The 16,849-nt window shown below is 37.2% G+C and overlaps 2 protein-coding genes across 3 annotated transcripts in view; one reads left to right on the forward strand and one right to left on the reverse strand.

Moving 5' to 3' along the window:
- LOC109431480 (inhibin beta chain-like) overlaps positions 1-16,849 on the forward strand; it is a 51,332-nt gene that overhangs the window by 23,876 nt on the left and 10,607 nt on the right. The window lies entirely within an intron of this gene.
- On the reverse strand, positions 3-13,163 carry LOC109415571 (galectin-4). The gene is made up of 5 exons (XM_019689455.3): positions 12,782-13,163; positions 12,535-12,710; positions 12,222-12,470; positions 410-569; positions 3-339 (listed from the first exon to the last, which is right to left on the reverse strand). The coding sequence occupies exons 1-5, from the start codon at positions 12,871-12,873 to the stop codon at positions 51-53; spliced, it is 966 nt and encodes a 321-aa protein (XP_019545000.3). The 5' UTR covers positions 12,874-13,163; the 3' UTR covers positions 3-50.

Consider the following 16,849-nt stretch of genomic DNA (forward strand, 5'->3'; position numbering starts at 1 on the left):
AGTACCTGCATCTTTCAGTTTTTATTACTCATCTCACAATGGGCAATGAATTAGAAAATTTCCACTTCCGGATGGGAATAGCTTTCAAATCCCTCGCAGTCCGGCACCCCCATATTCATGTGGTCCACGTTGGTGATCTCGAGCTGCATGCCATTGATGCACTGCACTTTGAATCCGTTTAAAATGTCCAGTTGATTAACGTTACGGTAGGCATACGACTCGAAATAGCTACCATTGACGGCAAATTTGAACTCACTCTCGGTCAGACCGATTGCAAACTTGAACTGCTGATCCAGCACGAACGGGAATCCTCCGCTGGTTTCCTCCTCGCGACGGAATCTGCAGTGATTAATAAATCGTGAATAGTTGTGAAAAGCTTGTTATCTGATGAAGGAAAAAGGGAACTTACTCAAGTGTTTCAGTGTGCGAGTTTCGAACAACTTGATACTGCGGGTCGAAGCGAGGATTGAAGTGCAGTGCTTGGCGCTTGGTTCCGTTTTCCATGAAACGGATGATGAACCGACCACGTGGGTTTCCGAACGGAATGGCGGTTATTATGATGACGTGTCCTGTGAATAAAAAAATGGCATTTTTAAGAAAAGTGTTAATCAACTACAAATTCAGTGCACGAAGAAACTGGCATCGAAAAACAAGTTATTTATGCGTTGCAGATACGATGATTCGCACATTGTTAAATAATTGCTGAACAGTGTCTGAAAGCCTTATCATTTTAAAGAGATTTTTTAATTTCTCATTCAATGTACAATGTACCTTCAGAAAATCTTCTAAGAATTATTTTACGAATTCTGAATTTACTGTACTATTGGTAAAATTCCTCCAAGATTTTGTCCAAGAATTCCACAAGATTTTTTTTTTTTCAAGAATCCATCCGAGAATTCTTTCAAGGGTTCTTCCAGGAATTCTTCACAGATTCTACAGTGTATCGAACAATTGTCCGTACAGCAATTTTTTGGTTAAAATAATTTTTCATTCAAATGATCATAACTTTTTATACATCAATCAAATACGCTGAAATTTTAATCAATCATGAACCATTTATTGAAGCTCCATTAGTAAAATTTTGAGCGAGATCGAAAATTATAGAACTTTTAGTAAACCTATAAGATATTTGAACACATTTTTAAAACATTATATCTCAATATGTACTCGATGAAACTTTTTCAATTTTTTCTGATACAGCTTATACCTAAGGATTTCATATGCAGCTTCATTTGCGGTTTTATATTCACTGCAAAAAATATGAAAAATCTGTATATTTCCAGAGTGTCATTTGGAAATTTATCATATTTTGACCAATAAAAAAGCCAACGTTTTCAACGTTTTGAAACTCTATTAATGTAATATTTTTATACAGGACCTACTAAACTACATATGAAGAGTAAGTCCTATGTATTTTTCGTTCAGTTAATGCACTTTTATTGGTGAAAAACGTTTGGCAGATTATACGTGCAAAATATAGTAAATTTTTAAAAACCGTCAACTACATAATCATATTTTTCATATTTTTTGTAGTGAATATAAAACCTCAAAGCCTTAGGTATCAGCTGTAACAAACAAAAAAAAAGAAAAAGTTTTATCGAATACATACTGAGATATAATGTTTTAAAAATGTGTTCAAAAATATTATAAGTTTTTCTAAAAGTTCTATAACTTTCAGAAAACTTATTCGATCTCGCTCAAAATTTTACCAATGTAGCTTTAACCCTAAAAGGGATACCTTCATGGCCTCAGTTTTGTCACCTCGCTGAGTGTGTTCCATCAAAGACGAGCTCTGAAAGGCGCCTGGGGTCCAATGGACCCCAGGTATCCCTTTTAGGGTTAATATACGATTCATGATTGGTCAAAATTTCAGCGTTTTTGATTGACGTATAAAAAAATTATGAACATTTGAATGAAAAATTATTTTGACCAAAAAACAGCTGTACGGACATGCTTGAACGGGTTTCTCCAGGATTTATTCTGAGGACTCCCCAAGAAATTCTTCCAAATGCTCTCTCAAGAACCCGTCTTTAGATTCCTCCGGCATTATTCGAATTATTTTTTCAGGCATATTCGCTTACTGAACACATCATCAGCGTGGTACTGATAGTAGTAGCCACCGCGTGATGGTTGATCTAATGGCTTCTAAACCCTCCTTTGGCATTAGGGTCAGTTTTGACCCAAACTGTACACTACGTCAGCGAGCTGCAGCAAAAGAAAGGTTAAAGCTTTATTTGAAAAAAATATTCAGAACTCTTCAAAGGATCTTTCCTAGAATTCTTTGAAGAATTTCTCCAGATTTTCTTTAAATAACTTTTTTAGAAATGCTTCCCAAACATTTCCAAGAAATACTGAAAAATATTATGAATTCCTCCGGTAATTCTTGAAAGGCCTAGTCCAAAATTTGCATTTCAGGATGTCTCGAGAAATCTTTTCCATATATCTCACGCAATTCTTCCAAGAATTGCTCCATACATACTTCCTAGATTCTCTTAGGAATTCTTTAAAGTACTCCTCCAGAAATTCTTCAAAGAAGTTCTCCAGAAATTGAATTTCTTCTATAATTCTTTATTCTTCTGAATCCGCTTATTATGCTCGGTTCCATCGCCGGGTCACATATTTTTTTGTCCCATCTGAAAGCACATTCTCTATTCTTTCCGGGAATCCTCAAGAAAAATATCCGAGGATTTTTCCAATACTTCTTCCAAGGATTTCTCTGAGAATGCTGTTTTCAATAACAATCTGCAGTAATTCTTGTATGGTTTTTTTTTAACAATTCTCTCAATTGAATGTTCGATAATTATTTAAAGACTTTGTCCAAAAATACTTCCAGGGACTCATCCGAAAATTTCCACCGTTTTTTTTCCAAGAATTTCTTGCAATTCTTCCAAGAATTCTTCTCAGTATTTCGACAGAAATTCATCTAGGGGTTTCTCAAGACATTTTATCAATCAAATGTTTGGTAGTTCTTTCAAGGATTTCAAGCAAAATTCATTCAAAGATTATTCACCTGCACCGTGTGTAGCACCCGAAATGACGTGGGGGCTCGGGGAACTACCTGCACTCGTACACAACCGACCGGGATGGCCACTTGACGGTTGGGCGAAGGGGCTCCGACGTATGGCCGAAGGCTGGCTTGACGCTGGCCCGAAACCGACCTGAAAGGTCACTTGGGGGTTGGGCGAATGGGCTTCGGCCTGTTGCCGAAGGCTGGTCCGACAGCTGGTCCGAAAATCGACCTGAAAGGTCACTTGGAGGTTGGGCGAATGGGAATTCATTCAAAGATTATTTTGTAAATCCTTCCAAGATTTTTTTTTCAAAATCCCCAAGAAATCTTTAAGCTTTCGTCCATCTTTTTTTCAAAGAACTTTAAAGAATTTATCCAGACATTCCAGACAATTCTACCAGGAAATCGTTCAAGGGCTTGTCTTATAATTCACCCACGAATTTATCAAAATTAATAAAAAAATTCCTCCAAAAATTTCTCCTCTGAATCATGTAATATTCCAAGGATTTCTTCAAAAACCATTTTACAAATTCCTGCAAAAAATATTACAAAAATTTCTTCAAATATTTTTTCAAGCTATACTTCAAAAAAGGAACTCCTTAAATATTTTTTCGTACTTCCAGCGATTCTTCCACTGATCACTACAAGTATTTTTCCAACGGTTTCTCAAGAATTTCATTCTAGGGTTTTCTCAGAAGTACGTTCACAGATTCTTCTAGGCAATTTTTTGAAGATGTATTTAGAAATATACTGGAAAAACTTGTAATAAGAAGGTACGAAATGTTGCTAATTGACAAATTGAGAGATGAAATTTGTGAAAAACCTTCTGATGGGATTCGAACCCACATCTCCGTATTCACTAGACCAGCGCTTTAACAAACTAAGCCACAAACCCATCTCTATTTCGGCACTCGTATTTGTGCCCACTAACAACTACAAGTGATAGCGAGTATTTAGGAATTACGGAAAAATTCTTAGTGGGAGAACTCTTGAAGAAACACTTGGAGAAGTTATTGGAGTAATTCCTGGAGGAATCCTTGGTATAATTTTTGGAAAAGTTCCTGAAGAAGTGCAAAAGAACTTCTGGATGAATCTCAGTAAAAATACTTGGAGAAATTCTTAGAAGAGTTCTTTAAAGTCTTTCTGGGGGGGTTCATTGGAAGATTGTTTGGAGGAATCCTTGAAAATTCCCGGATTAAACATTCAAAGAAATCCCGCAGAAATCATTGTAAGATTTTGTGAAGAAGTGTTTGAAGGTTTCCTAGAAGAATTTCTGCAAAAGGATTCCTTCGGTGAATTCATGGAAACAATCTTGAAGATTGTTAGAAGAATTCCTGGAAGAGTTCATCAAAAATTTCTAGAGGCATACTTGAGGTAATTCCTGCAAATTTCTTGCATGAATTACAGATATTGCAGAGGATATCCTTGAGCAATTTGTGGTGCAGTCCTAATAAATTACTGAAGAAGTACTAAGATAAATCGTTGGAGAAATCCTTAGATAAAATAAAGAAGAGAACTTTAAAGAAATGTTCGGAGAAATTCCTGAAAGAATCTGCGGAGAAGTTCCTACAGAAACATCAGATTTTGGAAAAAAAACCCTGGAGAAACCCTTGAGGAGAAGCATGAATAAGGCCTTGGATAAATCATTGGAAGAACTTCTTGAGAAATACTTGGAGTTATTAGAGAGTTGTGTAGAATTTCTGGTGATATTGCTGGAAGATTTTTTGGCGAACTCATAAAGAACTCCTAAAAGAATTCCTAGCGAAGTCCTGATAGACCTTCCGGAGGAATTACTGTCTGACCTGCCGGAGGAACAATGGGAAAAATTTCTGAAGAAATTCGTAAGAATACCTGATAGATAACGTTTCCCAGAAGTTTCCAAACGTATCATCTGGCCTTTACCATACTACTAATAACTCCCAATTTTCTGTGATGGAGGCACAGGTCTCTGTTAGTCTCTAATGTAGACATGCAACCAACCATCCTCTCTCAGCCCTCGACCGTTGGAGAATTGCGTCAATCCTGTTTTAGAGTCAGTGATAAGCCGAAAATCTCAATGGAAACGGACGGAAAAGATGCAACCCTCATAACGGCGATGTAGTAGTTTTTTCTTGACCGCAATACGGAGCTGAGAAGAAACCTCAAATCATATTTTGGTGCCGTGCAACCTTTTTTCGTCATTCCAAGCAAGTAAAAATTTCACAATTCAAATCAAATTAGGGAAACAAAGACCAAAATGCAAAGATGTGTAAAATTTTCCCAATTCATAAAATATATCCTAAATGTATTGATTTGATCATTACTATGTGCATATAGGTGAATGGTGTCAATATATATTTGCATAAAACATCTTTTGATTTCGCAATGAAAATTGGCAACTTCCAGTTTTTCGTCCTTGCATTTAAGGTTCTCTGGTGATTTTATTACCAGCCATGTGTTTCTAAGGAGATTCAGAACCACATGGAGGCGCATGGTTGTTGATGTCTACGCTATCCATTAGTGTGGCCCACACTTATATGAAAAACTTTTTTTTTTTAAATGCCATGTCTTACCTCATGAATCGGTTGTTTTGGACTCCCAGAAGCTACGTTCAAAATTTTAGCAAAATCGATTAAGCCTAAGAGGGCGCTCAAAGTGCTTGAAGTTTGTATGGGAAAAGGTGGCCAAATGTATGCAGAATTTTGAAGTTTTCGATTTTGCCGCTAAGCGGCGTTGTAATCGTTTAATAATAAAACCCTTTGGTATTATTTTAGGTGACTACCCAAGTAAGTATAGTCACCTACAATAATACCAAAGGGTTTTATCATTAAACGCTTATAGCGCCACCCAGGGGCAAACAACGAAAACTTAAAATTTTTGCATACATTCAGCCACATTTTCACATATGTATAAACTTTAAGTACCTACTTTGAGCGCCCTCTTAGGCTTAATCGATTTTGCTCAAATTTTGAACGTAGCTTCTGGGAGTCCAAAACAACCGATTCATGAGGTAAGACTTGGCATTTTCCATTTTTTTTGTTTTTCATACTGTGGACCACCCTACTATCCATGTTGGGGGATATTCAAATTATGACGACCATCGTTTAGCGGGGAGGAGGTGACATTCCATGTATTGAATATGGGTCATTCCGCGCCAAGTGACCGACCGCTAGCAATCGACAATCACGGATTTGAACCAAATTTGGCTGAAACATTTGTTTAGATGGAAAAGAAAAAAATCCAAATTTTGGTGCCGATCGGATCACCCCTCGGTCCGTGGCAGCACCCCTCGTTTTGACCGATATGAAAATTATCCTCTCGTTCTTTTGTTTTTATCATTGAAACGATTGCACATACACATTTGCGACCTTCGGCTTTTTTGAAGGAAATCGTTCAGGGAATCCAGAAAAAATATTTTTTTGATACAGTGTTGCCAGATATCATATTTTACAATTTCAAAACTTAAAATCGATTTTTCTCAAAATATGTATAGAGTAAAGTGGGGCAAAAGTTCGAGTGGGGCAAAAGTTTCTTTTGAAGTTTTCGAGCTCAATTCAAATTATTACTTTCGGGTGTCAAGGTTGTTCGAAGCCTTTTTGAAAAAGAGTCTTTCACTTCAAAAATTATGAAAGTTAATCAATATTTCGAAAAGTTATGACAAAATGTTGGTTTTTGATCCAAAAAAATGTAATATGCGATGATCCTTTCAACGCATGGAATGGAATTATAATGAAATCGAATTCAATATTTTATTTTGGGGCGTAACTAGGTATATTTCGAAGAAGCTTTAGCATGTATAACTTTTTCAAAAATGATTTGGAAGTCATATTTTACACATAGTGGGGCAAAAGTTCGAATTGTGGGGCAAGAGTTCGAGTCATGTAGCAACTTTAGGTAAAAACCTAAAATTCGGCAAAATGTACATATTATCTCTAAAAATGATGGAATTAGTGAGAAAATTCGATCAAAGTTGAAAAAAAAAATGTTGTTTTATCTGTATTTGGCGGAAAACTACTAATTTTTGGTGTAGTAAATTTGAACCTGATTTGGGTAAAATCCAGATCGAACTTTAAAGTGTATTCCAGTTCCAACATCAAATATTAATTGGTTTTAGATATTCCTAATACCAAAGTATCAAAATAGTGTGCTACGGTTAGCAAAACTCCACAAACACAAGATTCGAACTTTTGCCCCAGTGGTGGGGCAAGAGTTCGAATAAGACACACACATACAAAAAGTGTTGTAACTCAAAATTGAAAAGACATTTGGCGTAACTTTGTTCAGCAAAATTTCAGCTGATGGATGGTAGAATCACCACACGGTATTCATTTATTTTTATCTGCCTCGATTTTTTGAGAAAAATTGAATTTTCAACTAGGGTCGAACTTTTGCCCCACCTTACTCTATTTTGATTTTAAAAATGTTGATTCCATCGTGTTTATCAGACGTTTTTCGATCGAAAAAGCTTAACTCCCCAAGGTAATTTGCGTCATTCATGGAATATAGCGTTTTTAAGAAAAAATATTCATTTTTTTTCATATAAAGTACCATATAAAATCAGTTGCAGTTTATAAATTTCGTAAAAAAAACATTGTTCGATACCATATAAAGACGTTTTGTGCTGATTCGAACAATATCGAGTATAAAAATGATTAAAAAATGTAACAGTGTTGCCAGTTTACCTTTTTTTTATTATATCATGAAAGCTAACCTTGGACAATGTACAGTTTATTCTGAAAAATCGCATCATGTGTGTTGAAGGATGTGTGAGCAAGATAAAAACAATGCACATCTTCACAAACAAACAGACGTAACACCTAGAACAATTATCGTGAAAAACCATCGCCTAGTTCATACTACCATCACCTGGTGCAAATGTTTCACGATACACTGCATTATGCAATATCGTCAACAGAAGGCACTAGTGTGAAACGTCAAACGCATAGAAAAACTATGCGTGCACCTCTGGTTGTGGAAACTACAACTATGAAGGTTTAAAAAAATCGGTAAAACCGTGGTCGATGGAAATTTCGCCAATGTTACGTCTGTTTGTCTGTGTTTTCTTGTTTATGGTCCTATCTGACAAAATGATCCGATAATTGACAGTTAGCAATAAAAAATAGGTTTATGAGGATAAATTGTTAAAACATAAAATGTATCTATTGAGAAATTCATTTCAATTGTCATTTTATTCATTTCAACAATGTTGTAGATGAAAGTGTTGCCATACATGTCATTTTTATTGTAAACATCTAATTTACACGAAAGCTTCCGTAAATAGATAACACCAAATAAAAACAAATGATTTCTGTTTTTTTATACATATCGAGCATATTTGGCAACACTGCATGAGTATCAGCATAGAGCATAGAACACAATTCATGATTGTTACTCCGTGATTGGTCGCAGCGAACGATTGTCGCTTTAGTTTCGATCACTCACCAGCATTCTTTACCATTCGCCATCCATTCATTCGCTTGCGATCCAAACTGTGACGAACGGCAACGAATATCCATGTCAAGCCACTTGCGCATGGCTTCCTACTGGTATGGTGATGGGGTTGCGTGTTTGATCACGACTATCCGTTTGCTGCATCTTTCTCGATTCAATTCAGCAAAGAGGAGTGAATATGAATGGAGTGAGGCGAATATACCGATCCTTAATATGATACGATACATTGTCGTTCTGGGAGTCACCTATAGTTGATCGAACAATCGATTTGATTTATCGGAATTAACTTTCGCGTACATCCGATCTCTTTTCCATGCTTAAAAAGCCTGATAATAGTAGTTACCACTCCTCTAGGGAGCAAACGCCACTAATCCATTTCACTTAGAAATTTTAGTAGTTCATTCATCGCCACGAAGAACAAACAAAAACTCATACCATATGTAATCACATCAATAGACATCACAATACTCAACACTGTTCTTCACTTCTCTGCCCGGGACAATAAAGGATATGATCTATTATTCTGCGTTCCCCTCATAGGGGTGATGCATTCACAGTAAGAGTAAACGCAATACTAAGCATCCCTGCACCTATTGTTTGCGTTTCCGCGGAATACTAGCATACTTGGCAACACTGCCGTAAAAATTAATCAAAAATACTGAAGAGTTGAGCTACCAGTTGCGCGACGATGCGTAGTATCTAATATTATCTAATTCCAAAGGATATCATACTTCATATTTTATCATGCTCCATATTTTCAGGTTCAGCTTCTGAAATTAGCTGTGGGTCATTGAATGTAGTTTTATAGAAATGACATTTTCATTATGTTGCTTATAAATACAGCCATCAAATGTTTTCCTGAATATATTTTACGTCGACGATGCCAAATGCACTAAATCTAAATGAAAAAAAAATACTTTTGTCCTGTTAATTAGATTTTATACTAAAGATCTCATAAAATTAAGATTTCTACAATAAATATTACATATTTAGCAGCACTTCAGTTCAGATAATGTTAAAATATATGAAATTTGTTTGGAATTGATGATCTCAATAGATACATTTTTTAGTTCAGCAGGTTATGCTAGTCCATTATGATAGACTCAAAATTGATGAACTGGCAACACTGTCCCATTTTTTAAATCCTTATTATACTTTTTATAGTTCAAATCAGCACAAAACGTTTTATATGGCATCAAACATTTTTTTTGTGAAATTTATAAACTGCACCTGATTTTATATGATACTTTTTATTAAAAAAATGAATATTTTTTTCATAAAAACGCTATATCTCAGGAACGACGCAAATTACCTTGGGGAGTTAAGCTTTTTCGATCGGAAAACGTCTGATAAACACGATGGAATTAAAATTTTTAAAATCAAAATATACGTATTTTGAGAAAAATCGATTTTTAGTTTTAATATTGAAAAATATGATATTTGGCAACACTGTATCAAAAAAATAATATTTTTTCTGGATTCACTGAACGATTTCCTTCAAACAAGCCGAAGGTCGCAAATGTGTATGTGCAATCGTTTCAATGATAAAAATAAAAGAACGAGAGGATAATTTTCATATCGGCCAAAACGAGGAGTGCTGCCACGGGCTGAGGGGTGATCCGATCGGCACCAGAATTTGGATTTTTTCTTTTTCCATCTAAACAAATATTTCAACCAAATTTGGTTCAAATCCGTGATGGTCGAATGCAAGTTTTCACATTTTCTCGGTCACTTTATATGGAATGACCCATATACGAAAAAGCTGGACTGAGGGGGGGAAGGAGTCGAAAATGCCCGAAAAATCATGGACGTATTTTTCAAAGTTTTTCATGAAGTAGCATCTTACCCCATGGCAGATGGCTTTTTTGCACCACATCCGTTTTAGGAACCAGTTTTTAAAATGGCTAAAAATCGACGAAAATGCATTAGGGGCTGTCCATTAATTACGTAAGGGTTTATGGGAGGGGGGTGGGTTTGAGAAATCTTACGCGTCATACAAAAAAAATTGGGTTGTCATACGTAAAAATTCCCTTACGTAATTAATGGACAGCCCCTTAGTTCAGTGATATGTTTTGCTGAAATACCAAGCAAATATTGTCTAGTTTCTGTAGCCACTTTGCAAGCCTAAATAAATGAGGCTAATTGACAACAAACATATCTAAAGGTCCAATCTGTAAAAGAGAGGCTCTTTTTGTTCCGATTCTCTTTAAATAATTACGATGCAGTGCAGTGGAATTTTGCCAATTTGTGATGTGTAGATCGAAAATGGATTGTTTAATCCAAGGATGTTTTCGATCATCTGGCAATCATTTGACTCATTTGTCGATAACTCAGTTCAGAAACCTAATATTAAAATGTGATGTTCGACAAACTTGTAGATTATTGTTTTTCCTACAATTATCACCAAAGATGCCATATTCAAACTCTTATGTTTACGGCGTAAAAGTGTTAGTACTACCTACTCATACTAAACGATCGGATTTTTCGATCGTTTAGTATGAGTAGATGGTACCGTAATACGGGGTATCATTGATCAGCGGGGTAACATTGATCGGCTTGACCGACCTCATGAAATGTACAAACAAGCATTTTACAGTGAATCGGTTTCTGCTTTCGAATGGTATATCGTAATCTGCTATTATTTAGCTATCAAATGACATGTAATTCATGAAAATTGAATTACATAAACATTGAAATAAATCTATTTTTTCAAAACTGTGTTTCGTAACAGAATGAGATACATTGTCAAACATTCATGCTTGGCATGAATACTAGATACAATATGAGGTTCGAAATCACTGTATTACTTTCATATGATATCCAGGAGTTGGAATAAATAAATGAAACTTTTATGAAAGTGCGCTTTTTCAATAAAATATACGATTTTTGAAAGAAGTCGTTAAATTTCTTAAGCTATTGCATACCTTTAGGCGTCATTCGCAGTTTAGAGGATTTTATTCTTTAAATAACTTAAAAAGTACATAACTTGTAGGAATTTGGACAACATATTCGAAATCAGCGACCTCGAATTTAGTAAGTAAGGGTATTTTCAACACAAACGAACATTGATCACTGACATGATCAATGTTACCCCAAATCAACAAAATCAAAAATTAGATTAAAAAGCCAATTTAAACATGTTTGAAAGTTTTACAATAGTTTTCCGAGAAGCTTAACACATACTCAGAGGGCCAGAACTTGTTTTAAAAATATAAAACATGTAACGTTTGCTTTAACAAGAGAATTATTCAAGAAAGATCGGAAATTCTGATCAATTTTACCCCGGATTACGGTACTAGCGCTGTCACGCCGCATACATGAGAGTTAGGATATGGCGTCCTTGGTGATAATTGTGAGAAAAACACTTATCTACAAGTTTGCCGAACATCTCATTTCACTATTATGCTTCTGAACTGAGTTATGGATAAATGAGTCAAATGATTGCCAGATGATCGAAAACACCCTTGGTTTAATCTACATTCCGACGCAAGTAGTCAATTAAAATTTATAAATACAAGCACGTTATAATCGAATGAGAGGAGCCTCTCATCTGCACTTATGATCTATAGAAATGTTTGCCTGATTTATCATTTAAAACGATGAAAATATGAAAAATGGCATCTTACCCCACTTTCCCCTACTTGAGCGATTCAATTTGCGGTCCCTACCAAGCTTATCTTTGAACCATTAGAATTTGATGACAAGTCTGAAAACCCCTGCCCTAGTTTCAATATTTTATACAGATTGTATGTATATTGAATGTCTAGCAACCAATTCTACTCACCTGGCAAAAACGGCTTCGGTACATCGTTGCTGAACGAGTTGAACGGTTCATCAAACTGAATAGCCGGAAACGGCGTGGGGAACGCCTGTCGATGGTCCACCTGCACAATCTGTTGGACATCCTTGACCACCATTATACTGCGAATTTCGGACAAAGCTGCACGGAACCCATAGGTACAGTACGGATGCCCATTGATGGCAATATGGAAGCGATCATCGCCGATCAGAATGTAGAGCTTAAATACGTCGCCTACGCATTGGAGGAACCACGTTGAAGATTATCCGTTCAGGGTTTGAAATTCTCGAGTACAAACCTGGAGTGGTAGGGTTCGGAGCAGTCAGTTCATTCAAGTTCTCGTCACGTTCTTCACCACCCCAGCTGCCACCGAGCTTGGAGTTTCGCACAATTATATCATCATGGAATCGAATCGACAAGTGTAGAATGATGTCCGCTTCATCAGACTTTCCCGATTGGAAGTTGATGTTTACTCTGTGAAGCAGTTCCAAACGATTTATTTTAACGAAATCAACTAATTAGTGTTATTGATATCTATCCATCACCTTTCAGCATCGTCGATGGGTCTTGCACCAATGACGAATATTTGCCCCGCCTCAACAGTGCACGACAAATTACCAGTAAATTGAGTCAACATCTTCTCAAATATTTGCACAACTGTTACCACCTAGCGAGACGCCGTCGTTAAAACTGACTCAAATTTTAATTATTATTTGGAACAAACTGGAAGACATTGGCCAACGGTATCAATTTATCGACATTTCCGATTAGATAAATGATTATCGCTGGTGTAAATCCATCTCGCCAAAAGTTGACGAAGCACAACCAAAAACCAGACTTCACCTTGATGCACCGATTTGGTGACTGCTATGAAGGTGTAGTTGTTGATGGAGCGTGCAGGTGATTCACACTGCGCACTATCAGTTGCTCGGTGTCACACATAATGATAAGAGTGACACTGTTACATATGTGCATAACAGAACTGGTTGATACAGAAATGTCGAGATTGGATTGAAATTTATCGTACTGAACGCATCATCGAAGCCCGATCCGGCATTTGTTTTTGAGATGAGTTTTAGAGTTGCCAAACTGAAATTATGTTACTCTATTCTGTATCGTTTGTCTGAACTGAACAGTTAGCAAAATCTCCGGAATAAGCTTAATGACCATACAACGACACCATACGAAGAGATTCGTTCTGAAAATCTTTTGATCGCATGCCATCTGATATCAATCTCCTTATGTGTATATCATAAACTGCATATGATCGCATATCAGTCCCATATTTGCTGGCTTTCAATTAATATGGGACAAGTATGCGATCATGGGCAGTAAACTTCAAGGCGTTTAATCATGGAGACGCTTGGTGTTTTACTTAAATCATTATTGGCCACTTTTGTATATGAAATTGTTCTGCAGAGATAGAGTAGATTTGTTGTTTATTAGTGGGTAACAGACCACGCTACCAAATGTTCTGTTCGACAAATAGTTTTCGGTTATTTTGACGCGCACGCTGGAAAGATTCTGGCGTTCGGTTTGAATAGGTCGAATCTGTATAAGAATCACAACAAACTTCCTATTCAAATCGAACTACAGGTGTCTGTTTGCTCATGTATACATCAATGAGATAGTGTGGCATGAGCAGGTTTGAAATGTGTTTCACAGGTTTTATGAGATTATGAGATCGTAGTACGCACATCAAATATCCAGTGTATGTGCCTCATGAGACGTCTCGTGAGACTCATCTCATTGAGCCTTTGGCTGACCGAAATTTGAATGATTCATGTTGGTCAATTTTCTTGGAAGTTGATATTGCATTGTAGGTTTTCGAATTTGTTTGAATTTGAATGAAACATTTACTCAATAACTTATTTCGGGGAAATTCCTTGAGCTTGAGCTTGAGCTTGAGCTTGATTGACCGCCCGTAGATGCTACTCCGTTATTGCTAGATCAGCTGAATTTACACAGAGAACCAACAGATAATATTTGGGATTAATATTTATCATCAATGTGTAACTTCTGGTGATCTGACATATTAAGCAATACCGGCGCCGGCCACGTCCGAATGCAGGTCAATTTAGGGAACGGGGAGGAACTGCTGTTGTGATACTCGCTTGGCCCCCCAACCGCATCACCGCCCATCCGGCCCAAATAGAACAGAGTGTACGATTCGGGTCGACGCGACAGTAATGCAAAAGGACGGCCAGAGAAGCCGAATATACCTCTGCACTTCCACGAGTATCACGGAGTTTGGAATGATATGGGAAAAGATTTTATGATCTGGATGCACTTTGGCAAGTGATTTCGACCGGCGGATAGGGTAGCACACTCGCAACGAAAACACTCGAACGCACGAACGATACTCTGCGCGAAAAGTTTCTTTCTCGTTTATCCAGGGCGTAACACAATACCGAACAAGACTGCGACACCCAATCCACCTACGCGGCATTCTGTTTTTATAGGCAATAACTAGACCGCCCCGTACGAAGATGAGCACTGTGAAATAGACAACGACGACGAGGACGCGCTCGCGGCCGATCCGAATGAAAAAAGCGGCATTTGATTTTGCCTTCAAAGACACACTCCGAGTCGGAAACGAGGATGAAGCTTGTGATGAAGTTAATATATTGATTTGATCGTAAATCAGAATCATGGACGTTACAGTTCGAAGAAACAATTTAGCAAGTTTTTCAAATTCCATAACATGTTGTATAACTCGAAAACATCGTTTTATGATTATCGTGAAAAAATGTCCCTGCCCATCAACAAAATTCCCTGACTTTCCCTGATTTTCCAGGTCCAAAAATAAATTCCCTGACATTCCCTGACTTTCCAGGTTTTTCCAGGTAGTCGACACCCTGCTTTAGTTATTTGTTTTCAAGACTACGTTCTTATTGCTGGAGTTGATTTTGAGGATTGTAAAAGGAATCTTTACCTAGTTCTAGAGAGACTTTCTAAAGCAAACATTAAGGTAAATCTAAACAAATGTAATTTTTTTGTAGACTCTTTGCCTTATTTGGGTCATGTAGTTTCTGAAAAAGGACTTATGCCGAGAAAGTAGAAACTATTCGTGCGGCGAAAGCGCCACAAAATGTTTCCGAATTGAAAGCTTTTCTAGGATTATTGAACTTCTACGGGAAGTTCATTCCTCACCTTTCATCTCGTTTGAGATGTCTTCACAATTTACTAAAGAAGGACGCTCATTTTATTTGGTCTCGTGAATGTCAGAAAACCTTTGACAATTGCAAGGCATATCTGTTGAAGTCAAATCTTTTGGAACTTTTCGATCCAAAGAAACCAGTGGTGGTAGTTTCCGATGCTTCCAGTTATGGACTTGGTGGGGTCATTGCCCATGAGGTGGATGGCGTAGAGAAGCCTATTTCTTTTGCGTCCTTTTCCTTAACTGACGCGCAACGAAAGTATCCAATTTTGCATCTGGAGGCTTTGGCGGTAGTAAGTACAATTAAGAAATTCCACAAATTTCTGTATGGACAAAAATTTACCTTGTACACCGATCATAAACCACTTATTGGTATCTTTGGGAAAGAAGGGCGAAATTTTATGTATGTAACTAGACTACAACGATATGTGATGGAACTTTCAATATATGACTTCGATATCAAGTATCGTCCTTCTAGCAAGATGGGAAACGCAGATTTTTGTTCTCGTTTCCCTCTACACTGAGCCAACTCTTCCGATCACTGTTATATGCCTGTTGCGACAGCTTCGTCCATCGGAGCGCCCCCCGGAAGCTTTGGCGTTTAGGTACGAATGTGTGAGTCGATCGCTATGATTTGTCAGAGACCGTGATAGTTAGAATTTGCAAATCATTGTTTGGATCAAGGATCGGTAAATTCGCCTCACTCCATTCATATTCACTCCTCTTTGCTGAAGCGAATCGAGAAAGATGCAGCAAACGGGTAGTCGTGATCAAACACGCAACCCCATCACCAGTGGGAAGCGATGCGCAAGCTGGTTGACATGGATATTCGTGGCCGATCGTCGCAGTTTGGATCGCAAGCGAATGAATGACTAGCGAATGGTGACGAATGCTGGTGAGCGGTCGAAGCGGCTATTATCATAACTAGAAGAAAATTTCTGCATGTAATGCATACGTTTTTAGTGTATTGTTGTTGAAATGCTAGATTAGCAAAGAAAATAATAAACATTTTTTGAAAACTTCAAATATTCGTACGCGCAATATCACTCACGAATAGCATCACCTCTCCATCGCTTGTGATGCGAATGTGGACGAATGATTAAATTCCATGTATGGCTTCCCACCGTTCGCCGGTGTTTGCTGTCGTCGGTGACAAGCAAACACACAAACTAAAGCGACAACCGTTCGCTGCTGACTGTATTCGAGTGTGGAAGAAGATGAAAAGTGGAAATCAGGAACCCTGGTTTGGATGCTGAATTGTATACGCAGAATTGAAAAGTGAATTAAGAATTATATTATTTAATTGCCAAATTCTAACTTAATTTCCTATTAGAGTTACAGATCATTCTATATTACCCTATATGAGCCCTAATTTGTACCGATATACAGGATTCGAATTGCCTAGTAAGGAGACCAATTGTGAGTACGAATTGTTTTTACATTAGGCATCTAT

This window comes from Aedes albopictus, chromosome 1 (assembly GCF_035046485.1).
Source record: "Aedes albopictus strain Foshan chromosome 1, AalbF5, whole genome shotgun sequence".
Lineage (NCBI taxonomy): Eukaryota > Metazoa > Arthropoda > Insecta > Diptera > Culicidae > Aedes > Aedes albopictus.

Excerpts from the sequence above, each read along its gene's own strand:
- LOC109415571 (XM_019689455.3), bottom strand. The coding sequence starts at position 12,873 with ATGTTGACTCAATTTACTGGTAATTTGTCGTGCACTGTTGAGGCGGGG. Across the intron at positions 12,711-12,781 it reads CCCATCGACGATGCTGAAAG|AGTAAACATCAACTTCCAAT; the intron begins GTGATGGATAGA and ends ACTGCTTCACAG. Across the intron at positions 340-409 it reads TCGCACACTGAAACACTTGA|ATTCCGTCGCGAGGAGGAAA; the intron begins GTAAGTTCCCTT and ends TAATCACTGCAG.